Raw genomic sequence first — 20836 nt, 5'->3', positions numbered from 1 at the left:
GCCTCCGGCGAGCTCGCTCCCGCGCCCCACCCGGCGTCGTCGTCGCCGCCGCCGCCGCCGTCGCCGTCGTCGCCCCCGCCCCACCCCTCGGCGGGCGGGTCCTCGCGATCGCGCGCCATCGAATGGATCTGGGCACCGTTTTCGCGCGGTTTTCTCTCTGATGAGGCGCATCAGCGCAGATCGCTCCGATACCTCGTCACTCTCGCGAGCGCGCGGACTCTGCACCTCGGACACGCAGAGCGCGACGACGCGCGAGAGAGGACGGGACGGGACGGGAACGAACGCGGTGCTGGACGTGAGCGAGAGCGAACGCGCGCGCGCTCTCGCGCCCGACCGCGGCCGCGCGCCCCGGGCGGCGACCCCGTGACGACGCATCGCCCGAGATCGATCGATCGACATGCGGCGAGACGACCGCGGGCGCGGTGGCGGCGGCGGCCGCGGCGGCTTCGGCCGCGGCGGCGGCAGAGACGGCGGCGGCCGCGGACGAGCCGGCCGCGGCGGCGACTTCTTCCCCAGACGCGACAAGGTGCGCGCCTCGCGCATCGAGCGCGCGATCGATCCGTCCCGACGCGCGCCCTAGGTTTTTCCTCCACCCCGCGCGCTCGCCTCGCCTCGCCGCCGACGCCCCTCCTCGCCCCTCCCCGCTTCCTCGCGGACGACAGTTCCAAGGCCGCACGCAAGCGACCGCGACGAAACTCTCCGTCCCGAAGCCGGTGAACTTGCCGTCGATGAAGAAAGAGCACGCGGGGAACGACCCGAACGCGCAGCTCGTGCCCGCGACGCACCATCCCGGGGGGTGGAGCAAAGACGACCATCCCGGGGGAGGAGCAGTTCTCGATCGGGACGCCGCCGCGGGCGCCGGCGGCGACGGCGGCGGCGGCAGCGCGCTCGTGGACTCCAGCGCGTCCTGGGCGTCGCCGCTCGCGCATCGCGCGGCGGCGTCGGGGGACGGCGCGCACGGCGGCCGACCGGGCGGGGAGGTCACGACCGCGCTCGCGGGGGGCGGCGACGGCGACGCGCGGACGCGGCTCGATCAGCATCTGAGTCATCTGCCGCGGCGCCTGAACCAGAACGAGTATCCCACGCTCAGCGCGGACGGCGGCGGCGGCGGCGGCGGTAATCATGGTAATCATCATCATCATCATCATCAGTATCGTCATCATCATCACGACGACCAGCCCGACGTCGTGCCGCAGCATAACCGGTGGGACGACGACGAGCGCAGAGGCGCGAGGGCGCCGATCGAACGCGAAGACGCGCGGCGGCGGTTTTTTCAACCGGGCCCGGGCCCGGGCCCGGGCGACCGCGACGCTCGAATGGACGCGCACGACGACGACGACGACGACGATCGCCGCGGTGGTCGCTTCCTCCGCGACGACCCGCTGAACTTCCCGCCGCCGCGCCGCGCGTACGACGACGACGCCGGCGACGGCGCGCCGCCGCCGCGCGAGCGATTCGAGCGTCGATTCGACGATAATCGCGACGAGCGCGACGGGCGAGGGCCGCCGCCGCCGACGCCGCCGCCGGGGAACGGATCCTATACCGCCGCTCGCGATCGCCGCGACGAACGCGACGGGTGGGGCCGGGAACGTCCGCGCGATTACCGCGATGAGCGCGACCGCGGAGGGTACCGTCGCGACGGGCGCGGCGACGACGACGGCGACGACGGCGACGACCGAGGCTACCGCGGCGGCCGCGACGACCGACGACGCGACTACGACGACGATCGTCGCGATCGGTACGGACCCCCTCCGCGAAGCGGCGACCGCGACCGCGGGGGGTACTACCGCGACGACCGCGGGAGGGATCGAGGACCGGACGAATACCGCGGCGGCGGCGGGGGACGCGGCGGGGACGATTTCCGACGCGACGACTATCGACGCGGCGGGGACGATTTCAGACGCGACGACGGGTATGGAGGCGACCGGTACGGCGACCGCGACCGCGACCGCGACCGCGGCTCGCCGCCGCCGCGTCGGTATCGCGACGAACGTGACGCGTACCCGAGAAGGGACGAACGACGCGACGCTGCGTACTCGTACGATCGACGCGACGACGACCGCGGCGGAGGCCGCGGGCGCGGGCGCGGCGGGGACTTCTTCGATTCGCATTCGCATTCGCATTCGCGCGACTACTCTGACGGTCGCGACGACCGCGACCGCGACCGCGCGCAGCAGCGCGACCGACGCGGACACGGCGGCGGGGCTGGTTTCGGACGGAACGATCGCGGCGACCGCGGGTTCGACGATCGCGATCGCGGGCCGCCGCCGCGGGGGCACCGGGGCTTCGACGACGAGTTTTACGGGCGGGGTCGCGGCGGCGGCGGCGGCGGCGGCGACCGGTTCGATTTCCCGCGCGCCGCCGCGAAGCCCCCCGCGGGGCCGCCTCCCGCGCCGCCGCCTCCCGGCCCGGAGAAGGACGAAGCCAGGGACGAGTTCCAAGCCGAGCTCCTGCGCGTCCTCGCGGAGCAAGAAGCGGAGCGCGAGGAACGGAAGCGGCTGGAGAGGGAGGCAGGCGCCGCGAAGGGCGCCGGCGGCGACGACGCCGAAAAGGGCGGCGTCGGATCCCCGCCCCGCGGCGTGAAGCTCGGTCGAGGCCTCGGGAAGCCCAGCTCGACGTGGCCGAAGAACGCCCCCCCGAACGCTGCTAACGCCACCGCCAACGCCGCGGCGGACGACGACGGCGGCGAGAGCGACGAGAGCGACGACGACGGCGGCGCGGACGGCGGGGGCGGCGGCGGCCCCGGGGCGATCGGCTCCGGCGCCCCGCGCGAGCGAAAGAAACGCGGCGGCCGCCGCGTGCGCGAGGCTGAAGAACGCCGCGCCGCGAAGGAGCGAGAGGCTGCCGCGAACGGCGTCGCGCCGCCGCCGCCGGCTCGGAGCCCGTGGGAAGCGAGCGGCGTCGACGTCCACGCGCCGATTCCGTCGTACGGAGGCCAGTCGCGGGGCGCGCCGTCGTCGTCTCATGCTCAAAACGTGGCGCAAGAGGCGGAATCCCGGTGGGGCGCCGGCGCCCTCGGCGGCGTCGCGTGGCAAGGCCCGATCGCGGAGATGCAAAGAAGCGCGAGCGTGGATAACCTCGGACGCGTCGCGCCGGGGCAGTCGGCGCACTCGAGCCCGAGCCGACCGGGACCGGGAAGGATGGCGCCCGGGCGCGGCGGCGACGGGGACTCCTCCGTCGTCGGCGCGTTACCGAGCGACCTCACGTCGGACGGGATCGCGGGGAACGGACCCGCGAGGGTCGGCACGCCGCCGCCGCCGCACCCCGCGAGCGGCGCGAGCGGCGGCGTCGGGGCGTACGGGATGCCGCCGCCGAACCCGAACCCGCCGCCGCCGCCGTACGGCGCGGGGGGCGGCGGGTTCGGAGGAGGGTTCCCCGGTCGAGGCCAGGGCCCCGGCCTCTTCGGCGCCCCCGGCGGCGGGCCCGGGCCTGGGCCACCGCAGATGCGTCCCGGCGCGAGCCAGTACGCCGCCGCCCCCGGCCCCGGCCCCGGGTTCGGCGGCGGCCCGCTCAACCTCGGCTACGGCGGCGGGATGTGGTCCACGGGGGACGGCGCCGTCGGACCCGGGCCGCCGGGGGGCGTCGTCGGCGGGGACGTCGCCGCGGACGTCGCCGCCGCCGCCGCCGCCGCCGCAGGCGCCGCCGCGGCGGCGGCGATGCAACGCCTCGACGTCGGCGACGCGTACTTGGCGAGTAACCCCTACGCAGCGCGCGTTACGTCGAGGGCGTATCCCGCGTACGGCGGACCGGGGGCGAACCCGTACGCCGCGCCGTCGACAGCGGCGCCGTCGCCGCCGCGCCCGCCGCCGGGCTCGCCGCCGGGGCCGGGGGCGCCGGGAAGAGCCGCGAACGTCCCGCGGCAACCCGGCGGGTCCGGGTCCCCGGGGAGAGCGAGTGCCGCGGGAGAGGCCGCGGCCGCGGCCGCGCTGGGAGGCCACCTGGGATTCATATCCGACCGCGACGGCGGTGGCGGGAACTGAACCCGTCGCGACGATCGATCGACGAGCGGACGACGACGGCGAGACCGCGAACCATCCGCGTCGTCACCTCCGCGTCCCGAAAGGCTCCGCGAATATTCGCGCCATCGGGACGCGAACGACAGACGCGCGCGCGTCGTGCGTCGTCCGTTAGTTACGTCGAAACGCGAGGCGAGATGCGCGAGACGATGACGCGTACGGAAGTACAACCTCCGTACGACGGATCGTGAACGAGAATGGAAAACGAAAGACGAAAACCAAAAGGATCGGGCCTGGGCCACCGCAGATGCGTCCCGGCGCGAGCCAGTACGCCGCCGCCCCCGGCCCCGGCCCCGGGTTCGGCGGCGGCCCGCTCAACCTCGGCTACAGCGGCGGGATGTGGTCCACGGGGGACGGCGCCGTCGGACCCGGGCCGCCGGGGGGCGTCGTCGGCGGGGACGTCGCCGCGGACGTCGCCGCCGCCGCCGCCGCCGCCGCAGGCGCCGCCGCGGCGGCGGCGATGCAACGCCTCGACGTCGGCGACGCGTACTTGGCGAGTAACCCCTACGCAGCGCGCGTTACGTCGAGGGCGTATCCCGCGTACGGCGGACCGGGGGCGAACCCGTACGCCGCGCCGTCGACAGCGGCGCCGTCGCCGCCGCGCCCGCCGCCGGGCTCGCCGCCGGGGCCGGGGGCGCCGGGAAGAGCCGCGAACGTCCCGCGGCAACCCGGCGGGTCCGGGTCCCCGGGGAGAGCGAGTGCCGCGGGAGAGGCCGCGGCCGCGGCCGCGCTGGGAGGCCACCTGGGATTCATATCCGACCGCGACGGCGGCGGCGGGAACTGAACCCGTCGCGACGATCGATCGACGAGCGGACGACGACGGCGAGACCGCGAACCATCCGCGTCGTCACCTCCGCGTCCCGAAAGGCTCCGCGAATATTCGCGCCATCGGGACGCGAACGACAGACGCGCGCGCGTCGTGCGTCGTCCGTTAGTTACGTCGAAACGCGAGGCGAGATGCGCGAGACGATGACGCGTACGGAAGTACAACCTCCGTACGACGGATCGTGAACGAGAATGGAAAACGAAAGACGAAAACCAAAAGGATCGGATCGACTGACGCGAGACGAGACGAGAGCCCGCGGCAACCGAGGCGCACGGCGCCGTTGCCGGCTCTCCGTCTACCACCCGAATCATCCGCCGTCCACTACGATACGGCAGCAGAAGCGACGACCGCTAGACTGCCTCACGTCGCGAGTCCGCGAACACGCGAACGCGACCGACGAGATTTTATTCTATTTATTTCACTTCACGATCGAATCACTTGAGCGCGCTCCTCTTCCTCTTCTTCCTCCGCCACTTTCTCCGTAACTCCCCATCTCCCAGCGCGGCGTTCCTATTAGTAACGCCTCCATTCGCGCCTCCATTCGAGTTCCCCACGTCGCTCTCACCCCCCATCGCCTTCGCCTTCACCCACGGCCCCCCCTCGTATCCCCACGACTCGTCCACCATCCCGAGCGCGTTTACCTCCTCCGCGACGAGCTCTCCGTACGGCCCTCGATACGTCCACGGCGTCCACGGCTCGTACGACCCGCCGATCTATATCTGGGCCAGATCCCGTATCTGCGCCCACTGCTTCTCCGCGGCGTGCGCGACCCGCAGTTCCCACAGGCGGTCGCCCTTCGGCAGCGACGGCGGCGGCGCGCGCGTGTCGCAAAACGGCGAGCACCGCGGCACCGCCTGGAGCTTCGCGTAGAGCATCAGAGGAAACGGCGGGAGCCCCGGGAGGGGAGGTAACGGCGCGGGCGGGAGGTTCGGCGTCGGCGGCGGCGGCGGGAGGACGTTCGAGTGCCACACGCCTCGCGGGTCGATCAAGAACCCCTTGCGCGGCGACGACGTCCGCGCGCGGCGGCGGCGGCGGCGGCGGCGGAAGCCGGTCGTTCGAGGACGGCGGAGGAGGGCTCGGCGCTCTCGGCGGCGGCGGTGGCGGCGGCGGCGGCGGCGGCGGCGGCGATTCCGGTCGCGGCGGAGGGCTAGGTCCCCCCGGCGGCGGCGGCAGCGGCGGCGGCGACGGCGGCGCCGACGGCGGCCACACCAGCTCCACCTCCGGCGCCGCGGGCGGCGTCGGCGGGACCGCGACGACGCCCTCTCCCGGCGGCGGCGGCGGCGGCTCGCCGACGTCGTCTCCGCCCCCCCCCAGGTTCCCCTCCTTCTGCGCCTCGCACACCCCGTCGTCGCTGAAATCTCCGCAGCAGTCCCCGAGCGCGACGCAGTCGCCGTCGCAGCAGCACGACGCGCGGCACAGCCCGCACGCGCCCGCGCACGTCTCGCCGCCCGCTCCCGCTTCTTCCCCGCCCGCGCCGAACGCCGGGTCGACGGCCGCGTCGAGCCGTCGACGCTCGTAGTCCTTCCTCCGCCGCGGCCGCGACAGCGGCGGCGTGCGACTCGACGCCGCTCGCGCGCGCGCGACGACCTCGCCTCGAGGAGGCGGCGTCCGCTCGGTTTCCCCGCTCTCTTTTCCTCCCCGCTCTGAGTCTCTCCTCCGCGCGCGCGCGTCTCCCGCGGCGCGCGTCCCCCCCCGCGGCGTCGCGACGCTCGCGACCGCGAGCGAGATCGCGAGCAGCGCGCCGGCGAGGTGCCACAGCCGCCGCGACCGCGGCCGCGCGCGTCGCATCCCCGCCGCCGGCGCGCGCGCGCGCGTCGCGCTCTGTCGGGTCGCGCGCCGTCCCCGCGCCGAGAGGCCACCGCTTTGCCTCCGCCGCGCGACGCCTTTGCCCGCCTCGGGATCGAAATTTCCGAACGTCGCGCCGCGTACTACGCGTTTCCGTACTCTCGCAGACTGCGCGCCGTACGCGACACTTGGAGTCCAGTCACGCGAGATCTTATTCGTAGTCTGACTTTGCCCTATTTGATTGGCAGATAAGATCAGGGTTCGCAGACCGTCGAAGAGGGACTCCGAGCGGAGGGCTTTTCCGCTCCGTTGTGAACTCGCCGAACCAAAAGCGCGCGTCAGGGTTGGAAAGCGACGAGCGCGCGGCATAGCACACGCGCGCGGGGCACACGCGTCGCGGTCGTTCCTTGAGACGCGTCACACACGCGCCCGCGGAACGTACCTACGTCGTGAGCGGTGCGTCACGTCGTCCACGCTCGCGCGTTTCCGGCGTCGCGCGCATCGAATTTTAATCCGGCTATTTTTCTCGGGCGGGCGGGTAATCTCCGCTGTCGTGCGGGGATTGCGTTTTCTTTCCTCCTCGGGGGGGCGCGCGGGAGAGACACGCGACGCGATACCGACTCGTTCGCGCCTCACCCGCGCTCGGCGTGATCCCCGAGAGATCGCGCCGCCGCGAACGCGCGCCCCGAGGCGCGCGTGGGGTCCACGCGGGCAGATAAAATCGCCCTGAATTATTCAGATTCGATCGACGCCTCGCGAGCGCCGCGCGGGGGGCGTCCCCGCCGCGCGCGCGGCCCGATCGCCGTCCACGATCACGCCCGCGATTCCGCCGATTCTGACATCCCCTCCCCTCCCTCCGCGCCTCGACCCACGCCGCAGTCGTCGTTCACGCGGTCGTCCACGCGAACGAACACCCCGTCGCGGGAGGAGGAAAGAAAGGAGAACCTCGCCGGAGAAGGAGGAATTGAAAGAATGCAAAACCCGACCAACAACGGCGGGAACGGCGGCGGCGGGAACGGCAACGGCCAACCGCAGATGATGTACCAGCAGTCTCCGTACGGCATGTCCGGGAACGGCCAGCCCGGCGGGATGCCGCACATGGACCCGACGCAGCAGGCGCAGTTCCAGCAGCACGCCATGCGCGCGCAGTTGCAGCATCAACAGTTGGCGGCGTACCAGATGCAGACGCATCACGTCGCGCAACAACATCAGCTGCAACTGCGGACGTTTTGGCAAGGGCAGATGCGGGAGATCGAGACGGGGAGCGACTTCAAGAATCATCAGCTTCCGCTCGCGCGGATTAAGAAGATCATGAAGAGCGATGAGGACGTTAGGATGATCTCGTCGGAGGCGCCCGTGCTGTTCGCCAAGGCGTGCGAGATGTTCATCCTCGAGCTCACGCTGCGGTCGTGGATCCACAGCGAGGAGAACAAACGGCGGACGTTGCAGAGGAACGACATCGCGGCGGCGATCACGAAGACGGATATTTTCGATTTCCTCGTGGACATCGTGCCGCGTGATGATTTCAAGGAGGAGGGGATGAACGTTCAGAGGGCGCAAGGCGGCGCGGGCGTCGGCGAGGGCGGCGGCGGGATCGCGTCCGTGCCGTATAACCCCGGGATGTATTACATGCAGCCTCCGCCGGGGGGGATGCCGCCCGGGGCGCAGTGGCCGGGCGGGATGGGGGGCGATCCGAACCAGTGGAAGCCGACGCAATGAGTGGACGGACGGACGACGACGCGATGAGACGTGATGATTCATAATTCGACTCCACAAAAATTTCCTCTTTCGCGCGGGCGAGACGAAATCATCGACGTCGACGACGAAAGCAAAGCGCGACGACCGACGCCCGGGGCGGGGGCGATCGGTTGGTGGTTCAACACACGGCGTAGAAAACTCTTAGAACAAAGCGTTGAAACATACTACTACGACTACAGTCACGACGCGCGCGCGCGACGACTCACGGCGCCTTCCTTGGCTCGACGAGCCACCCGGAATCTTTTTCGTCGTCGTCGCCGCCGTCGTCGTCGCCGTCGCCGTCGCCTTCTTCTTCCAACAACGCCGCGACGTCCACGCCGGACCCTCCGTCCTCGTCCTCGTCCTCGTCGTCCTCGTCCTCGTCGCTGCCGCCGTCAACGAGCATGTCCCGCAGGTACGCCTCGAGGTCCTCCGCGACTTCCTCGCCGATCTTCGCCGCCTCCTCCGCGTCTTCGCCCGCCGCCGCCGGCAGCGCGCCGTCGCCGGCGCCGCCGCCGCCGTCGCCGCCGGCGTCGTCGTCGTCGTCGTCGCCGTACGCGGCCGCCATCTCCGCCGCGAGCGCCGCCGCCGCGGCCGCGGGGCCGTCCGCGTCGCCGCCACCCTCTCCTCCTCCTCCTTCTCCTCCTCCATCGCCAGCCCTCGGTCCCGCCGCCGCCGCCGCCGCCGCGGCTTCGCGTCTGAACCTCTCGCGCGCCTCGCGCGCCTCCGCGATCCTCGCGTCGTGCGCCCTCTCCGCGTCCGCGAGCTTGTTCGCGCACAGCGCGAAGTACGCGCGCCAGTAATTCGCGTCGCTCATCGCGTTGGTGGATATCAGGCGTCTTCGAACGTCGTTCGCCGCCGGGACGTCGCGCATGACCAACCGCGCGTGCGTCTCTCGGAACGCGGTGATCGTCCACCGTGGATCATCCGCGTCGTCCTCCTCCTCCTCCTCCTCCTCCTCCTCCTCCTCCAGCGGGAACGACGCGAACGTCTCCGGCGTGAGCGCGCCCACGAACGTCATGAACTCGGGCGTGACGCCGTACGCGCTCGGGTCGACGTTCGCGCTCAGCGCGCGCCCGCTCCCGAGCGCGGCGAGCGCGGCGTCCGCGCGGAGGTGACCCTCCGCGGCCTCGGCGGTGGCGACGGTGTTGGCGCGGATCTCGTCGAAGACGGACTTCACCGTCGACGCGAAGTCGCCGCGGGAGAGCGCGTCCGCCTGCGCGGACGCGGCGGCTGCCGCGTCGGACGCGACCGCGGACGCGCGCTTCCACAGCGCGTCGAGGTCGAGGTCGAGGTCCATCCCGCGCGCTCGACGCGCGCGGCGCGGAGTGGACGGCGGGCGAGTCCCGTGGGAAATGGTGTTTTCGTAGCGTTCCGAGGTACGACTTGGAAAAGTAGTTTTCGTCGTAGTACGTGTACGAAAAAGCGGTTCGAATCAGACTGGTGTTCGTACGCGTCCAATCAAAGAAAAACGCGAGCCACTCACCGCTATCTCGAGTGCCCTCATCAACGGACGGCAGGATAAAGAAAGGAGCTCTCTCGCCACCTCGATCTTCGGGGCGTCCGTCGCGTGAGGCACTCTACACGCGCGCAGACACACGCGGGGTCGTTCGCGCGGTTTCGTAAACGACGAGAGCCATGGCTGCCATCATCAACGCCACCAGGTGCGCGGCGCGTCCGAGGGCGAGAGGCGGCGGACGCGCGATCTTTTTCGCTCGCGTCCGCTCCAGTTGGCGCCTCCTCGCGCGCGCTCGCACGTGGTGGCCGTCGATCGAACCCGCGGCGCGGCGCCCCGCGTCGCGCGCGTCCCCGGGCGACGCCGCTCGCGCGTCTCGATCACGACGCGACGCGACGCGACGCGACGCGACGCGCGCGCGTCGCCGCGCCGCGCGCGCCGCGCGCGTCGTCGCGCGTCGCGGCGGCGGAGGATAGATCTTCGTTCCTGTCTCCTTCGACCGCCTTCGGCGTCGCTTCGCGCCTCGCCGCGATCGCGCCCGCGGGCGTCGACGACTCACGATCCCTTCCCTCCCCCCCCCGCCGCCGCTCTCTCGTTATTCGTTAATAACAGGGCGTACTCCACCCTCGCGGCGCCGCGCGCGTCGACCGCGCCCGCGAAGCGCGCGCGCGCGTGCGCGGCGCGCGTCGCGAAGAAGACGCGCGGGTCCGTCGCGACGCGATCCGCGTCCCAGGACGAAGCCGCAGTCTCCCCGAACGCGTCCGTGTCGCTCTCGTGCAGCATCGACGACCCGTCCTCGTGCTCGCTCGCGGACCTCGAGATGCTCTACATCGACGCGCTGTGGAACTTTTACAACGGCGGCAGCTTCACGCTCTCGGACGAGCAGTACGACCGACTCCGCGAGGAGCTCAACTGGCAAGGGTCCGGATTCCCGACGCTGCGAAGGTACGAAGTTCAGTTCGTCGAGGCGTCGATCGCGTACGCGCGCGGCGAGCCCGTCGTCACGGACGAGGAGTACGAAGACTTGAAGAGGAAGGTCAAGGCTGAGGGCAAGCGCGACGACGTCACCGCGCTGCTTCTCTACACGAAGGGCCAGGAGCTCCTCGACCCGGCGCAATTTTTACGCCTCAAGGATGAGATGGCGAAGCTCGACGTCGACGTCGGTCTCCGCGGCGCGACGTGCACGATGTCTAAGACGTCGGACAAGCTCACGAGCGACAGCAGCGCGGTCACGAAGATGTACCTCGCCATCGGCGCGGTGCCGACGGTCTTGGGTTTGACGCCGTACGTCTTGGGGTCGATCTTCGGGTTTGATATTCCGTTCACGGCGGGCGTCGGCTTTGGCCTAACCGTCGGCGCGTTGCTCACGGCGTCCATCGTCAACTACACCGGGTTACAGAACGCGGAGATCGTGAAGGGCGAGTGCCCGTGCTGCGAGAACGAGATCAAGCAGTTCTTCGGCGGCGAGTCCCCGGAGAACAGCGTGGATTACAAGTGCGGCGTGTGCGGGACGACGTCGAAGCTCAACAGGACGACGATGAAGATCGACCAGGCGGGCGGCATCAAGGCGGCGTGAACCACCGAACGAGAAGACGACCAGGGGCTCGTAGGGTTTGTTGGGTGTATTAGGAATGTGGTTTTTTTGACGATGTCGTGGATTGATCGCGCGGCGCGGCGTGATCGCGGGCGGTGGTGTTGGGATGGATGGAGGATCGCGCGGCGGCGTCGAATCGAATCGCGGGCCCGGGAGAGGGGGCCGCGACTCGACGTCGACGACGACGACGCGACGCGATTTTTCGGATGGATAAATAACCAAAGTTGAATTGACGCGCGGCGGCGACGACGCGCGACGAGGAGGACGGCGAGCGAGGTCTCCACTCGATAGAGTAGAGAGAGATTCCGCGGACGGTACCGTAGTGATAGCGCGAGCGAGCGAGCGAGCGAGTTTAAAATGAAGCGAGCGCACTACAGGACTACGGATCGTGCGACCGCGACGTCGGAGAGAGCGACGGCCGGCTTCGTATGCGAAACGCCGGCGTGCTCCTCGCGGCGAATTCGAACCCTCCTCCGTTCGCGTTCGACGTCGACCCCCCCGCGCTCCCCGGCGGCCACCGTCGTTCGCTCACCGGCGTCGGGAAGCTCTCGTCGTCGTCGTCGTCTTCCTCGCCGGATCGCGTCGTCGTGCTTCCCTCCCGCCGCGACCGCGACCGCGACGCCGTCGCGGCGCGGCGCTTTCGGCGCGCGTCGTCGGCTTCGCACTGCTCCCGCATCGCCGCCGCCTGCGCCGCGTGCGCCTCCAGCGCGTCGTGCAACTCCCTCGCGCGCACCGGCAGCGACTTGAGCGGGTTCTCTCTCGAGCGCGGACTGCGCGACCCGGGGGTGACTTCCGTGATGGAGCGCAAGAAGGCGATGTCGAGCTTCGCGTCGTTCTTGACCCGATCCGCGTGCGCCTTTTCGCGTTGCAACTCCAGAGCCCACTGCTCTAAGAACGTGCCCGCGGCGAGAATCGCGCGCTCGCCCGCCTCGAACGCGACCCGCCAGTTGGCGCTCTCCGCTCCGCGCGTTCTCTCCTCGATTTCCAGCTCGAGCTCGTGGACGCGCTCGCGGAGGCGCTCGACTTCGTCCTGCGCTTCCCGTCGCTCGGCGGCTTCCACGTCGGCTTGTTTTTCCCACGCGTCCGCGCGCATCTCCGCCGTTCTCGCGTCCGATCGTAACGCCCGCTCAACCTGCGTTAAATCGTTATTCGCGCGTTCCACGCCGCTCGCCGCTTCCGCAGCCTCCGACGCCGCGGCGGCGAGGCCGTCGCACGTCTCCGCGAGGTGCTCCATGCGCGCGCGCTGCGAGCGGGTCACCTCGAGATGCCAAGCGCTGAGCGCCGACGCCAACGCGGTTCGGTCTCTCGCGCGGTGCAAACGCGGGTTCGACGCGCGCAACAGCGCGTCCGAGTACTCCGCGAGCGACTTGGTGCTCCGAGACGCGCGTCGCCACGCGTCGAATACCCTCGCGGCCGCGTTCGCGCTCCACGTGGCCGTGAACTGCGCGTGCCACGCGTCGCGCGTGTCCTTGAGTATTCTGACGTTGCGCGCCCATCGCCGGAGCGCGCGTCGTCGTCGTAAACATCGCGTCACCGCGGCGACGGCGACGGCGAAGCGCCATTTCCTCATCACGACGACGCCCACCTTGTTTGTTTGCCTCTCGTACACGACGCGAAGGCGTCGCTGCGCGCGCGTGCGCCACATCCAAAGCGTCAGCGCCCACTGCGCCGCGCGTCGGCGGCGCGCGTACGCGAGCACGCGCGCCACCTTGGACGCGGCGACGCGCGAGCGCCACATCCGAAGCGCTTTCTTCCCCGCGTTGCGACTCGCCATGGCGTCCACGCTCTCCTTCTTCCTCTCCGCGTCCTCGAGCGCCGCGAGCGTTCGCCTGAGCGTCTCCGCTTCTTCGGTCGCGTCGGCGATTTTTCTCGCCGCCGCCGCCGCGGCCTTCGCCGCCGTCTCTCGCTCCGCCTCCAGCGTCCTCAGCCTCTCCGCCGCCTCCTTCTCTCTCGCCTCGGCCGCGTGCGCGTCCGCTCGCGCTCGCGCGACCGCGTGCGCGGCGCGCGCAGCTTCCTCCGCAGCCGCGGCGACGCCGTGGATCTTCGCCTTCTCCACGTCCCCCTCCGCCGCTTCGACGCGGCGACGAAGCTCCGCGTTGGCGGCGAGGAGCTCCGTCTCCCCGGCGGCGTGCGACTCCAGCGCCGTTCGAAGCGCGTCGACTTCCTGGGACAACATGTCGTACAGATCGCGAGGGGGGTACGGTCTAGCGCGTTGTCGCGTCGTCGTCGTGGCCTGGCGTTCCGGCTTCGCGGGCGAAGCATCTCCGCGCGACATCTCCGCTGACCGCCGCGCGCCCTCGAGCGAGTCCCACCCGCGGCCGTTCGAAGGGCTGACGTCCCGGCTGACGTCCCGGCTCCGCGGCGTCCGCGTTCGCCCTCTCCCCCTGCCCCTTTCCGCCGCGGCCATCGCGGCGTCGCCGACGCGTTTTTTTGCCGCCGCGGTCTCGCGCGCGGCCGCGGCGGCGGTCCCGGGGCCGTACCCCCACTTTACTCTCGCCGCCGTCGCCGTCGCCGTCGACGTCGCGGCCACGTGCCCGTCGTACCAGTGGTCGCCCCAGGCGTACCCCGCGCCTGGTACCCGCTCCCTGGACGTCGAGCGCGCGCGCGGCCGCGGCCGCGGGGGCGCGCGCTCTCGCGCTCGCCCCGTCGGCGACGGCGGCGCGGACGAATGCCGCCGCGCGGAGACGGTGGCCCCGTGCGAGAATCCTCTCCCGCGTCGAATCGCGTCGGCGTCGTCGTCGAGGCGTTCGTCAAACACGGCGTCGGAGTTTACCCACGCTTCCTCGACGTTGAAGGTTCCGTCGTCGTCGTCGTCGTCGTCGTCGTCGTCGTCGAGACGGAAATCTTCAACTTCTTCCCGCTCGTCGCGACGCTCGCGTCGGTGCGTCGGCGTGCGCGGTCGCTCCACGCGGCTCGTCTCCGCCGCCGGCGCCGCCGCCGGCGCGTCGCCTCTCAAAATCTCCCCGAAACGATACGAAGCCGCGGCTTCGTTGTCCATGATGTCCGTCAGCGCCGCCTCGCGGTCGCTCCTCACCTCCACCTCCCTCGCGGCGGCAGCCTCGAACCCCCACCGAAGCGCGGTCGCGAACGGGTCCGCGACGGACGCTTCACGACGGTCCTTCGTCCGTGCGTTGGCGTCGTCGAGATACGAAAGCAACGCCGCCGTGTCGGTCTGTTCCCTCGGGGTGGAGCTGAAAGGCGTCAGTTGGAGTTGATAGGCGTCGAGGGCGGGGATTGAAAGCGAGGGGTGGGCGGAGAGAGACGCCGGCAAAAGTCCTTAAGGATCGGCGTTCACCACGCCGACGCGGTCGTATGGGGACCAGTGTGAGATAAAACGCGCCTGTTCCCTCGCGAGCGCCGCCGCGTACGCCGCCTCCCACCGCGCTTCTTCGTTAACGCTGGTTCCCCGATCGTCGTTACTAGTACTAATTCTCTTCGCCTCGAGCGCGGTCGCGACGCGGAGCGACTTGGCGAGCGCGGCGACCTCGCTCGCGGTCATCGTTCGCTCGGGCTGGCACAGCTTCAAAAACGTTCGCGGATCCACCACGTCGGCGCCCGCGCGGTCGGCTCTCGACGGGAAACTTCTCGGATCGACCGGGCCGTTCGCGCTGAACACAACCTCTCGAAGCTCCTGATGCACGAGGCTCAACGCGTACGCGCGGCGCAGCTTCGCCGCGGTCACCGCGGCGGACATGAGCATCTCTAACGATCGAACGTCGCGTCGGACGCGTCCCGGCGCGGCGACGATTTCCTCTCGCGTCGTCGCCTTCCCGTCCAAGGATTTCAACCGCGGCATTCGCGCCAACACGTGCGCGCGATAGAACGGCAGCCGCGAGACCGGCGTGAGCTCGAGCGATAGCGCCTCGAGGTGCGGGCACCCGCGCGCGAGCGCGTCGAGCTGCGGGATGTCGTCGATCGGATTATCCCCCGCGCTGAGAAGCCGCAACTCTCGAAATTGCGCCAATCCCGCCAGAGACGCGATGCGATTGTGCGACGCGTACAGCCGCTGCGTCGGTCGGTACGCGGGCGGAACCGCGTCGATGATCGACAACCGCTTGTCCACGACGGATATGCGCGATTTCGTCGGATCGAACGCGCACGGCGCGTCGCGGAGGAGAGCGCTGAGCGACACCGGCTTGGCGAGATGTCGTCGGACGGCGTCCACGTGTTGGTGTCGATGAGTCGATGGTCGATCCCGATCGTCCCCGCCGCTCGAGCTCGACGACGGCTCGCCGGGGCCGCGCGGCGTCGGCATCGGCACGACGTGCCGCGCGGGCTCCATCTCGCGCGTGCGGAGGAGCGACACCGCGGTGGACGAGCGCTCGCGCGAGGACGAGTGGCTCCTGGGCGGCTTCCCCGATGATGGCTCTCTTTCGCCGTCGACTCGCTTCGACGAGTTCCACGCGCAGCATCTGGTGGACGAGGACGACGGCTCGCCGCCGCGCCCGCGCCCGCGCGCGCGCGCGTCGGCGTCGTCGCCATCGCCCCCGCCCCCGCCGTCGTCGTCGTCGTCGTCGCGCGCTGCCGAGGACGACGCGGAGACGTCCCCGCTCTCTCCGCGATCCCTTCCGCGCCCGCGCGCGGAGGGTCTCTCGGATTCGTCCTCCCACGTCACGCGACGCCGTCCGCGCGACGCGTCGTCGCCGCCGCCGCGGAGCCGCCGCCCCATGCCGCGCTCGTGCAGCTCCGCGTACGACCCCATGACGCTCACGTCGTAGAAATCCTCCGCCATCGCGCGACGGGAGCGAGCTAGCCTCCTCCCGCGGCGCGACGGGGTGTGGCGACGACGGGGAAACGAACAACGACGAGTCTCGAACGACTAGTTTTGCGCGTCAAGCTGAGACTGGAGTCTGGCGCGCGCGAGAACACTCCGAGCAAGTTCACCCACCCGCCGTTTTCAACTTTTGATCGCATCCTCTTTCAACTGACCGACACAGTTTTATTTGGCGTAGTGCCGATTCCCGCCAAGAACCTGGCGACGATCCTGCCGAACGCGCGGGGCACTCGCGCGGGCGCGAACCCGACTCGACGTCGCATGCTGCTGGGTCGTCGCGCGGAACGAGCGCTGCGTGGGTTCCTCAGCCAAGCCCGGGGCGCGATGGCGGCGTCCGTGTCCGCCGGCGTCGGCGTCGCGTCGTCGTCGTCGTCGTCGTCGTTCGCGAGCGCCCGATCTCATCACGCGTGCCGGCATCAGCTCTCCTCGAACCGTCGGGGCCTCGCGACGACGACGACGACGCCGTCGCCGCCGCCGCCGACGCGATGCGCGGCGTCGTCCAAAGGAGGGAAGCCGACGACGACGCGGCGACGCGCGCGGGCGACGACCGTCAGAGCGGCGGACGACGCCGCGGAGGCGGACGCGGCGATGGTGCAGAACAACGCGATCGGCCGCGCGGCGCGCGGGAAAGCGAAAAAGACGACCGCGTCGTCGTCGTCGTCGTCGTCGTCGACGACGACCGCCGCCGCCGCGCCCGCCGCGACGCGCCCGCCGCTCCTGAACGTCCTCGCGGACGACGCGCTCGGCCCCGCGCACGCGTCCGCGACCACGTGGATCGTCTTCAGCGACCTCCACGTCAACCGAAAAACGTCCGACGTCTGCGTCCAAGTCCTCGACGCCGTGCTCGCGGAGGCGCGATTAAAAAACGCGGGCGTAGTCTTCCTCGGGGACTGGTGGCACGCGCGCGGGGCGATTCCGGTCGAGCCGCTCAACGCGAGCCTCGACGCGATCAGAGCGTGGGACGTGCCCGTGGTGATGATCCCGGGGAACCACGACCAAGTCACCGCGGGCGGGGAGCTCCACGCGTTGGCGCCGTTGAGAGCGGCCAACCCGGAGCGCGTGCGCGTGTTCGACAGCCCCACGTTCTGGCGCGGCGCGCTGTGGCTGCCGTACCGGCGCGATCACGGCGTGTTGAGGGACGCGGTGCGCGAGGCGAAGGCGCTGCGTCTGAGCGGTCCGACCGACGGCGGCGGCGGCGACGGCGGGCCGGCGTTGAGAGCGATTTTTTGCCACGCCGACGTCAAGGGCGCCGCGATGAACGAGAGCTTTCAAGCGAAAGACGGCGTCGACCCGGAGCTGTTCGCGGTCAAAACCGACGCCGCGACCGACAACGTCGTCCCGACGTTCACCGGGCACTATCACAAGCCGCACACGGTCGCGAACACGTCGATCACGTACGTAGGGAGTCCGTACCAAGTGAGCCGCGCCGAGGCGGGGCAGCGAAAAGCGCTCGTGGTGTTGGACGCTTCGAACGGCTGGGCGGGGTGGACGGACCCGGACTCGAAGTCAAAGTCGAAAGCGAAATCATCCCAAGTGGACCCCGCGAACCCGGTGAAACTCCCACGGTCGTCGCTGATCCCGATCGACCTCGGGCCGCGGCACTTCGCATTGTCGGGCGAAGACGCGAAGATCCCGAGAGACGCGAGAGCCGGGGACGTCCTTCGCTGGACGCTGCCGCTCTCCGCGGAATGTGGAACGTCAACCGATGCGGGCGCGTTTACGGCGGGCCCGGGCGCCGCGGCGTCCGTGCCGAGCATCGAGCGCGCGCGCGCGCAAGGGATCCACGTGGAAGTGTCGTACGAGACGAAGCGAGCCCCGGCGAGGATCCCCAAAGCGGAGGAGCTCGGCCCCGTCGGGCTCTACGACGCGTACGCGAAGGCTGTGCGTCTCCCGCCCGACGTCGCCGCGGAAGGCCGCGCCGTCCTCGCGGAGGTCGCAATGCGCGTCGCGGAGAGCGACGTCGACGGCACCGGCGCGGCGTCGTTGTCTTCCCCGAGGGGGAAAGGCGAGCGCGTTCGGATCGCGTTTAAGGAGGTCGAGGTGGAAGGCTTCGGCGCGTTTTCCGACGCGGTGACGTACCCGCTGCGTAACCGCGGCGTGTGCGTCGTCGTCGGGGATAACAGAGACGACCGCTGCAGCGACAGCAACGGCGCGGGCAAGACCACGCTCGTGATGGCGACCGCGTGGGCGCTGACCGGCAACTCCGACGTCCGCGTCGAAGGCGGGAGCGGGAAGACGCTCACGAAGACGGACGTCGTCAACGACGACCGAAAGTCCGCGCGCGTCCGCGTCGAGGGCTACGTTAACGGCGAGCCCTTCTGGGTCGAGCGCAAGGTGTCTCGGACGAAGCTGATATCCTTGCGGTACGGCGTATGCGACGAGGAGCGAACGATGGCGGACAGCCGAATGACGCAGATCGCGATGGACCGAGACTTGGGCGCGAGCGTCGCAAGTCGCGTCGCGTTCCACGGTGAGACCGCTTTCCCCGTCGATTACCCCCGTCGATTCCTTTCCTTTCGCCCGCGCTTCTCTTCTCTTTCAACGTACTGTACGTTTGACCGGCGAGGCGTTCGACTGACCGACGCGCACCCGATCGCTTCACCGAGAGCAGGGCAACACACCGTCGCCGCGTTGCTCGACGCCAACGACGCGACGCTGAAAGCCGCGCTCGGGGAGCTCGTGGAGGCGGACACGTGGACGAGCGCGAAGGAGCTCTCGAGAAAGAAAGTCTCGGAAGCGCGGAAGAGGGCGGCGGCGTTGGGCGCGGACGCGAAGGCGCGGAGGGATTACGTGCGAAGGACGGAGGGCAGACGCGACGCGGCGCAATCGGCGAGCGCGTCGTGGCGCGAGGAGGTTCAGACGAGGCTCGAACGCGCGAAAGCGGAGGAGACGCGCGCGTCGTCCGCGCTCTCCGCGGCGCTGGGGGCCTGCGCGGCGTCCTCCGCGGCGCTGCGCGCGGCGTCCGCGGCGTGGGACGCGGAGGAGGAGGCCGCGTCTTCCGCGGTCCGCGCCGCGGACGACGAGATGTGGGGGAGTGAAGACGCCGGCGGCGGCGCGGCGGTGGACGAGACCGCGTTCCAAGCGCGCGCGGCGGCGCTCGACGCCGCCGCGGAGACCGCTCGGCGCGCGGTGGCGGAGCTGCAGAGAGAGGAAGCCGCCGCGAGGGCGGTCGCGTCGCAGGCGCACCGCACCGTGGGCGCGTTCCAAGGCGTCGGCGGCGGGATGAAACCCGTCGGCGCGCACGCGCACGAGGCGGGCGTCAACGTCGGCGCGTGCGATCGGTGCCTCCAACCGATCGACCCGTCGCACCACGCGGACACGCTCCAGAAGCTCATCGCGTCCGCGACCGCGTTCTCCGTCGCTCGCACGAGCCCCGGCCCCGGCTGTTGTTGCTTCCTCCGTTGGCCCCGCGGCGACGGCGGCGCCGGCGCCGCCGGCGCCACCGGCGACGCCGCGACCACCGCGTCCGCGCCCGCCGCCGCCGCCTCAAACGCGCGGCGCGCGCGGGACGCGAACGAGAAGCTCGCTGCCGTTCGCCGCGCGCGGGTGAACCCGCACGTTGTCGCGGCGGCGCTCGCGCGCGCGGACGCGGTCATCGCGTCGTCGCCGGTGCCGCCGGCGACGCCGGCGCCGCCGTCGCCGCGGGACCAACGGACGAACCAACAACCGCCGGGCCCGGGGCTCGTGCGAGCGACGGAGAACGCGGTCGCGGACGCGGAGCGAATCTCGCGCGAGCTTCAGAGGCTCGTCGCGGAGAGCGGGAACGTCGCCGCCGCGGCCGCGGCGAACCCGCACGAGCGCGAGGTCGAGTCGTTGCGCGCGCAGGTCGAAGCGGAGACGGAGGCGCTGAGGGCGAGGGACGAGGAAGTCGCCGACGTGGACGCCGCGTTGTCCACGGCGCAGCGCGCGGACGCCGTGTTCGGGACGCGCGGGATACAGTCGTACTTATTCGAGGGCGCGCTCGGGGAGCTGAGCGCTAGAGTGGGGCTGTACATGGACGCGCTGACGGGGGGGGCGCTGACGATGGAGTTGCGCCCCGCGGCGGCGGCGGCGGCGGAGGCGGGGGAGAGGAGGGCGCCGAAAAAGTCCAAGGCGAAGACGACGGCGGCGGGCGCGTCGAAATCCTCCAAATCCGCGCTGTCGTTGGACGCGAGCGACGACGAGGCCGAGGCCGAGGACGACGACGTACAGGACGTGGACGAAGACGCCGCCGCCGCCGCCGCCGCCGCGACGCCGCCGACGCCCGCGCCGCCGTCCGCCGCCTCCGCCGAGAAGATTGAAAAGATCATCCACGCGCACGTCGACGCCGGCGGCCGCGTGCAGCGATCCCTGCGTCAGCTCAGCGGCGGCGAGCGACGCCGCGCGGCGCTCGCGCTCGCGCTCGCGCACGCGGACCTCGCGTCCTCGCGCGGCGGCGTCGACTGCGACCTCCTCGTGTTGGACGAGGTGTTGCAGCATCTGGACGGGGAGGGCGTGGCGCGCGTCACCGCGTTGTTACGGTGCGTTCGAGGGCTTGCTGCGCACGTTTCGTTTTCACCAGTCCCTCGGTTTCAACGTTTGATCGCGCCGCCTTTCAACTGACCGACGATTTATATGGAATCACCCTCAGGTCGCTGCCGGTGGGGACGGTGCTGCTCACGTCGCAAGC

The 20836-nt window shown here is 70.9% G+C and overlaps 8 protein-coding genes across 8 annotated transcripts in view; 5 read left to right on the top strand and 3 right to left on the bottom strand.

The window, feature by feature from the left end:
- Nucleotides 1–397: 397 nt before the first annotated feature.
- MICPUCDRAFT_50962 (uncharacterized protein) lies at nucleotides 398–3980 on the top strand (the record flags this gene model as incomplete). Its single annotated transcript, XM_003061561.1, has 2 exons — nucleotides 398–526; nucleotides 663–3980. 2 exons carry the CDS (start codon nucleotides 398–400, stop codon nucleotides 3978–3980), a joined length of 3447 nt encoding a protein of 1148 aa, XP_003061607.1.
- Nucleotides 3981–4263: 283 nt separating this feature from the next.
- On the top strand, nucleotides 4264–4800 carry MICPUCDRAFT_50961 (uncharacterized protein; the record flags this gene model as incomplete). Its single annotated transcript, XM_003061560.1, has 1 exon — nucleotides 4264–4800. One exon carries the CDS (start codon nucleotides 4264–4266, stop codon nucleotides 4798–4800), a length of 537 nt encoding a protein of 178 aa, XP_003061606.1.
- Nucleotides 4801–5236: 436 nt separating this feature from the next.
- MICPUCDRAFT_50959 (uncharacterized protein) lies at nucleotides 5237–6996 on the bottom strand (the record flags this gene model as incomplete). The annotated part of the gene is made up of 2 exons (XM_003061321.1): nucleotides 5237–5837; nucleotides 6052–6996. The coding sequence occupies 2 exons, from the start codon at nucleotides 6994–6996 to the stop codon at nucleotides 5556–5558; spliced, it is 1227 nt and encodes a 408-aa protein (XP_003061367.1). The 3' UTR covers nucleotides 5237–5555.
- A 734-nt stretch (nucleotides 6997–7730) lies between these two features.
- Nucleotides 7731–8185, top strand: MICPUCDRAFT_28511 (uncharacterized protein; the record flags this gene model as incomplete). The annotated part of the gene is made up of 1 exon (XM_003061559.1): nucleotides 7731–8185. A coding segment is annotated over exon 1 (420 nt), but the record flags the coding sequence as incomplete, so codon positions are not given.
- A 402-nt stretch (nucleotides 8186–8587) lies between these two features.
- On the bottom strand, nucleotides 8588–9664 carry MICPUCDRAFT_50957 (uncharacterized protein; the record flags this gene model as incomplete). The annotated part of the gene is made up of 1 exon (XM_003061320.1): nucleotides 8588–9664. The coding sequence occupies one exon, from the start codon at nucleotides 9662–9664 to the stop codon at nucleotides 8588–8590; it is 1077 nt and encodes a 358-aa protein (XP_003061366.1).
- A 338-nt stretch (nucleotides 9665–10002) lies between these two features.
- MICPUCDRAFT_48196 (uncharacterized protein) lies at nucleotides 10003–11792 on the top strand (the record flags this gene model as incomplete). The annotated part of the gene is made up of 2 exons (XM_003061558.1): nucleotides 10003–10028; nucleotides 10433–11792. The coding sequence occupies 2 exons, from the start codon at nucleotides 10003–10005 to the stop codon at nucleotides 11394–11396; spliced, it is 990 nt and encodes a 329-aa protein (XP_003061604.1). The 3' UTR covers nucleotides 11397–11792.
- A 1-nt stretch (nucleotide 11793) lies between these two features.
- Nucleotides 11794–16146, bottom strand: MICPUCDRAFT_50955 (uncharacterized protein; the record flags this gene model as incomplete). The annotated part of the gene is made up of 2 exons (XM_003061319.1): nucleotides 11794–14586; nucleotides 14710–16146. The coding sequence occupies 2 exons, from the start codon at nucleotides 16144–16146 to the stop codon at nucleotides 11794–11796; spliced, it is 4230 nt and encodes a 1409-aa protein (XP_003061365.1).
- Nucleotides 16147–16512: 366 nt separating this feature from the next.
- The window catches only part of MICPUCDRAFT_48194 (uncharacterized protein), a gene marked incomplete at both ends in the record, with an annotated part of 5114 nt that continues 790 nt past the window's right edge, over nucleotides 16513–20836 (top strand). The window contains one exon of the mRNA XM_003061557.1: nucleotides 16513–20712. Coding sequence (XP_003061603.1) covers nucleotides 16513–20712 — 4200 coding nt within the window. The remainder of the gene's footprint in view (nucleotides 20713–20836) is intronic.

The sequence above is a fragment of the Micromonas pusilla genome (assembly GCF_000151265.4).
Source record: "Micromonas pusilla CCMP1545 genomic scaffold MICPUCscaffold_10, whole genome shotgun sequence".
Classification (NCBI taxonomy): Eukaryota; Viridiplantae; Chlorophyta; class Mamiellophyceae; order Mamiellales; family Mamiellaceae; genus Micromonas; species Micromonas pusilla.
Note: the sequence above shows the minus strand (reverse complement) of the source record. Positions and strands in the feature narration are given on the sequence as shown.